General features: G+C 57.0%; 1 protein-coding gene across 2 annotated transcripts in view; it reads left to right on the top strand.

The window, feature by feature from the left end:
• The window catches only part of XAB2 (XPA binding protein 2), an 8,857-nt gene that overhangs the window by 2,356 nt on the left and 610 nt on the right, over positions 1-5,891 (top strand). Inside the window, exons 5-16 of one of the 2 annotated variants that reach the window (XM_023508970.1) lie at positions 963-1,097; positions 1,203-1,367; positions 2,433-2,577; positions 2,905-2,983; positions 3,199-3,253; positions 3,466-3,597; positions 3,693-3,824; positions 3,904-4,017; positions 4,830-4,992; positions 5,093-5,283; positions 5,421-5,543; positions 5,627-5,798. In XM_023508970.1, the coding sequence (XP_023364738.1) occupies positions 963-1,097; positions 1,203-1,367; positions 2,433-2,577; positions 2,905-2,983; positions 3,199-3,253; positions 3,466-3,597; positions 3,693-3,824; positions 3,904-4,017; positions 4,830-4,992; positions 5,093-5,283; positions 5,421-5,543; positions 5,627-5,798 (1,606 nt within the window). Of the gene's footprint in view, positions 1-962; positions 1,098-1,202; positions 1,368-2,432; positions 2,578-2,831; positions 2,984-3,198; positions 3,319-3,465; positions 3,598-3,692; positions 3,825-3,903; positions 4,018-4,829; positions 4,993-5,092; positions 5,284-5,420; positions 5,544-5,626; positions 5,799-5,891 lie in introns of both variants that reach the window. The other variant, XM_003803415.2, reaches the window with a different exon arrangement.

The following is a 5,891-nucleotide window of genomic DNA, read 5'->3' as shown; positions in this document are numbered from 1 at the left end:
CCCAGCTACTTGGGAGGCTGAGGCAGGAGACTCGCTTGAGCCCAGGAGTTGGAGGTTGCTGTGAGCTTTGATGCCAGGGGACTCTATTGAGGCTGTGTCTCAGAGAAAAAGTAGCTCTGTCTAAAAAAAAAAAAAAAAAGGGAACCGGGGCTCAGCGCCTGTAGCTCAGGCAGCTAGGGTGCCAGCCACATATACTGGAGCTGGCAGGTTTGAATCTAGCCCAGGCCAAAAAATAGCTGGGCATTGTGGCGGGCACCTGTAGTCCCGGCTACTTGAGAGGATGAGGCAAGAGAATTGCTTAAGCCCAAGAGTTGGAGGTTGCTGTGAGCTGTGATGCCAGGGCACTCTACCCAGGCAACAGCTTGAGACTCTGTCTCAAAAAAAAAAAAAAAAAAGAAATGGGAACTAGGCATGGTGTCAATAACTGCCTGCGTGGAGCTTTAAGGTAGACAGATGCACATGAATTACCCATGTAAACCAGAGTAAAACCACAGATTTGGTGAGGCAGGAGTGAGAGATGACAGACTATGGGAACATATGACAGGTAGATTGAGAGAGGAGGTGTCATCTGGGCATGGATGGGGTGCGGTTAGTGCAAACTTGTATCTATTGTACATAATGAAACCCTTAGAACAGTGTATTTTGGGTTTGGGGTGGTTGTGGTGGATGCAAGGCTTGGCCTGTGCAGTCTAGACCATTGGAGTCTAAGTCAGACCAGTCAGGACTGGGATTGGAGCAGTAGAGTTGAGGCTGAATGGGAGGGTCCAAGGCCAGACCAGTCAAAGCTGAGGCTAGAAAACTGTGGTTAAGGCTGGACCAGGGTGGCCAAGGCTAGGTCAACAGGGCTAGCTCTTGGCCAAGACAATGGCAGGTGAGTGGCAGGAGGTCCATAGCCATTGAGTTGGGAGGAGGTATGGCCCTACTCACCCACTGACTGCCAGTGGGGGTGGGTTGGTCCCCAGCTAAGTCCTGAGAGTGCAGAGGAATACATTGAGTACCTCAAGTCAAGTGACCGGCTAGATGAAGCTGCACAGCGCCTAGCCACTGTGGTGAACGATGAACGCTTTGTGTCCAAGGCCGGCAAGTCCAACTACCAGGTGGGCTTATGGGAAGATGGGAGCCAGGCAGGGTGGGGGGTGGCTCCCTACCCTTCAGGACTGAAACTGAAACTCTTCCTTGCTTTCTATCCACCTACTACGCAGCTATGGCATGAGCTATGCGACCTCATTTCCCAGAACCCAGATAAGGTACAGTCCCTCAACGTGGACGCCATCATCCGTGGGGGCCTCACCCGCTTTACTGACCAGCTGGGCAAGCTCTGGTGCTCCCTGGCTGACTACTACATCCGCAGTGGCCACTTTGAGAAGGTGCGTGCTGGCACACAGGCCTCTGTATTGGGGGCAGGTTCTCCCTTCCATACTTTGATGTTGTATGTGACAGATGTACATGTCAACACACATGTTTGCTGTCCTAGGGTTGAGGAGAGGCAGGACAGGCCTGCCCATAAGCATGCCAGCCTTGGTGTCAGCCAGACCTGGGTTTGAGGTCAGGCTCTGCCACCCTCAGCTGTGTGGCCTGGGCCCTGGTAATCCTAGGTGTCACCATTTGCAAATTGGTGATACTTCCTAGCCCATGAAGAATCAGCAGTGATGTTGTCAGAGCACCAATCAAGTGCCTTATGGGAGAGGTACTCCCTCAGGTTTCATGTGTCTGTGACTGTCCTTGTCAGCTGGCTTTTGTCATCAGGCTGAGAGGAAGGAGTGGGTGGGGCTCTGAGAGTCCCCAGAGGGCTAACTGGCGCAGTTGTGGCCTGAGGGAAGGTAAGAGCTGAGGGGTACAGAGCAGAGGTAGTGAGGAGCAGGAGCTGAGGGCATGGACAGGTGAGAACCTCACAGGCTGAGGAGAGGCTGGCCATGCTCCCTGGCTGGGAGCCACAAGCGGGGTCTGAGCTGGGACACATTTTTCAGTGCCCATTTGAGCAGGATGTACTGGCCTATGCCACAGAGACAGCAGGGCACACCCAGTCAGGCTGGGTACAGAGGAGGCCTGAACTGGGGTGGTGAGGGTAGTGGGCAGGGGCTGGCTGGGAGAGTGTAAATTGGAGGAGTTGGGCAGGCAGAAAGAACCTCCTTTCTGTAGGTGAGCTGAGGGACAGGTCCCTGCAGGGTGGACCAGTGTGAGCTGGTATAAGTCAAGCCTTGAGGTACCCTTGTGGTGCTATTGCCCACAGTATACTGAGGAGGTCCTGAAGCTCCTGAGACCACTGCAGCAGCATAGGGCAGCTCCATCCCACAGCTCCATGCTGGGGTCACTGCCCAGAGCCTGGGATGCAGGGCAGACCTGCAGGGGCTCCAATTGGGGGCTGGTACCGAGGGCTTTGCTGCCTGTTCCCTATATCACTTTCCTTCCGCACCCCTCCTTTACCTCCACAGGCTCGGGACGTGTATGAGGAGGCCATCCGGACAGTGATGACCGTGCGGGACTTCACACAGGTGTTTGACAGCTATGCGCAGTTTGAGGAGAGCATGATTGCTGCTAAGATGGAGACTGCGTCAGAGCTGGGGCGCGAAGAGGAGGGTCAGCCAAGGGCCATGAGGGATGGGGGCTGGGGAGACTCAGAGGAGCCAGGGTTGAAGACAGTCTCAGATTTGGGCTGGAGAGCCTGGCGGGGTAGGAGGGCAGTGGGAATCAGAGTGGTCCATAGTCACAGGGGCTGAGTGAGGATCTGAGTGGACTGCCAAGCCGAGCCTCTGAGGCCCAGAGTACTTGGCTGATGGCTGGAATGGAGAGGCAGAGGCAGGCACCCTCACCAACTCCTTTGCGGCTCCCAGATGATGTGGATCTGGAGCTGCGCCTGGCCCGCTTTGAGCAGCTCATTAGCCGGCGGCCTCTTCTCCTCAACAGCGTCTTGCTGCGCCAGAACCCGCACCATGTGCACGAGTGGCACAAGCGTGTGGCTCTGCACCAGGGCCGCCCTCGGGAGGTGTGTGAATGCTGTCCAGCCCCTCCCCTGGGTAGGCAGGCTTTGCTCTGGCCCTGCCCCTCTGGCCACACCCCCTCAGAGCCACCACCCTACCCTGGCCCTGCTGCCCTCAGAGCCCTGTTTGGCCTTCATCCCACCTTCCCAGAATTACTATCCTATGGACACCTGCAGGGAGAGCCCTTAGTCCAGCCTGATCTCTACCCTCCTGCCCTCAGATCATCAACACTTACACGGAGGCTGTGCAGACAGTGGACCCCTTCAAGGCCACAGGCAAGCCCCACACACTGTGGGTTGCATTTGCCAAATTTTATGAGGACAATGGGCAGCTGGATGATGTGAGTGCCCTGGCGTGTGTGCCTTTGCATGTATGTGTGTTTATGCATGTGTGTGTGTGCTTGGCCACAGTTACATTTCTGACCCCTGGTGGTGAGGGCTACCCTGGTGGGCAGGGTTTTAGTCTGACCTCTACATGCCTCTGGCAGGCCCGCATCATCCTAGAGAAGGCCACCAAGGTGAACTTCAAGCAGGTGGACGACTTGGCCAGCGTGTGGTGCCAGTGTGGGGAGCTGGAACTCCGCCACGAGAACTACGATGAGGCCTTGCGGCTGCTGAGGGTAAACACAAGCCCAAGCTGGCGGGGAGCTGTGGGCTGTGCAGCCACGACCAGGACAGCCCTCGAGAGCTGCCCCTGCCATCGTCTCTCCTGCAGAAAGCCACAGCACTGCCCACTCGCCGGGCCGAGTACTTTGACGGCTCGGAGCCTGTACAGAACCGTGTATACAAGTCACTGAGGGTGTGGTCAATGCTCGCTGACCTGGAGGAGAGCCTTGGCACCTTCCAGGTGAGCTACCTGTGGCAGGCAGGGCTAGGTCCAAGACATAGCCCCAGAACATGCGCTGACCTGCTTCCTGTCCCCACAGTCCACCAAGGCTGTGTATGACCGCATCCTGGACCTGCGCATTGCCACACCGCAGATCGTCATCAACTACGCCGTGTTCCTTGAGGAGCACAAGTACTTCGAGGAAAGTTTCAAGGTGAGGGCAGCTCCCAGGCAGCAGACCTCCTCAGGGCCTTGGGCACTGGGAGGGTTTTCTAGGGCTGCTATAACCAAGTACCACGGACCTGGCAGCTCACAGTTGTGGAGGCTGGAAGTCCAGGTCATGGTGTCAGCAGCATTGGCTCCTTCAGAGCCTCTCCTTGGCTTGCAGACAGCTGTCTCTCCTGTGTCCTAGTGTGGTCTTCTCTTTGTGAGTGGCAGTGTCCAGATTTCCTCTTTTTTTTTGCAATTTTTGGCCAGGGCTGGGCTTGAACCCACCACCTCCGGCATATGAGGCCGGTGCCCCACTCACTGAGCCACAGGTGCCACCTCCAGATTTCCTCTTATGAGGACACTAGTCATAATGGGTTAGGCTGACCCTAAAGACCTTACTTTAACTTAGTGATCTCATCTTCAAATCCATCTGCATTCTGATGTGCTGAGGGCTAACACGGCTTAGCCTGTAGTAGGCACCAAGTCCTAAGCCTGGGGGAGGTGTGTGCAGGCTATCCCCACTCCCTGCTGCTCAGATGACAGGTTGTAGGTCAATGGGGTGTTTTACATGTCCCCTGTCACTCTGCCTGGGAGTGTGAGCCTTCCCCCCACTGGGAGCTGGTATCTGCAGAGCATCTCTACCTCTACCTATAATGTCACCTTCTAGGTGCCAGGCCCTGGGCTTAGGAAGTCTTAACTGCACCTTTGGCCTTGGAATCCTTGCAGTCTGGGGAGCACTAGAAGAGAGGGACTGACAGGCTGGGTTCCAGGTTGCCCCATCCATGGACTCACACACACAACCCCCTTCTGGGACAGGCATACGAGCGTGGCATCTCACTGTTTAAGTGGCCCAATGTGTCAGACATCTGGAGCACCTACCTGACCAAATTCATTGCGCGCTACGGGGGCCGCAAGCTGGAGCGGGCACGGGACCTTTTCGAGCAGGCACTGGATGGCTGTCCCCCCAAATATGCCAAGAGTGAGGCGGCGGGCTCAGAGGAGGGTGTGGGGAGGGGTGGCCTGGCACAGGCTGGGCCTCTGACTGACCCCCACTCTCTATTCTTCCCTCCCCACTGTAGCCCTGTACCTGCTGTATGCGCAGCTAGAAGAGGAATGGGGTCTGGCCCGGCACGCCATGGCCGTGTATGAGCGGGCCACACGGGCTGTGGAACCCGCCCAGCAGTACGACATGTTTAACATCTACATTAAGCGGGCGGCTGAGATCTATGGAGTCACCCACACTCGGGGCATCTACCAGAAGGCCATCGAGGTGCCTGCCACAGGGTGGGAGCTGGAGGTCCCCGTGGGCAAGAGGGACTGGGAGGATAGCCATAGTGTGTTGGAAGCCCTGTGAACTGCCCCCTGGCCTCACGTGTGTCCTGCCCTCCCTGACCCTACGGTCACCAGGTGCTGTCAGACGAGCACGCCCGTGAGATGTGCCTGCGGTTTGCAGATATGGAGTGCAAGCTCGGCGAGATCGACCGTGCCCGGGCCATCTACAGCTTCTGCTCCCAAATCTGTGACCCCCGGGTGGGGCAGGGTACTGGGAGGGACATTGTTAGGGAGGCTGTGGCCCAACTGGCCAGCTTATCCCCTGCCTCTGTCCCCCACAGACAACTGGCGCATTCTGGCAGATGTGGAAAGACTTTGAGGTGCGGCACGGCAATGAGGACACCATCAAGGAGATGCTGCGTATCCGCCGCAGTGTGCAGGCCACGTACAACACGCAGGTCAACTTTATGGCCTCGCAGATGCTCAAGGTGTCAGGCAGCGCCACAGGCACTGGTGAGCGGCAAGGCCACCCCTGCCCCCCCTCCCCCCCACCCCTGCCATGTTGTCCCACTTTACAAATGTTAAAATCTGGTCACCCTAATTTAA

Source organism: Otolemur garnettii, unplaced genomic scaffold (genome assembly GCF_000181295.1).
Source record: "Otolemur garnettii isolate 467f Iridium unplaced genomic scaffold, OtoGar3 scaffold00302, whole genome shotgun sequence".
NCBI classification, from domain to species: domain Eukaryota; kingdom Metazoa; phylum Chordata; class Mammalia; order Primates; family Galagidae; genus Otolemur; species Otolemur garnettii.
This window is presented reverse-complemented; position numbering and strand designations above follow the sequence as displayed.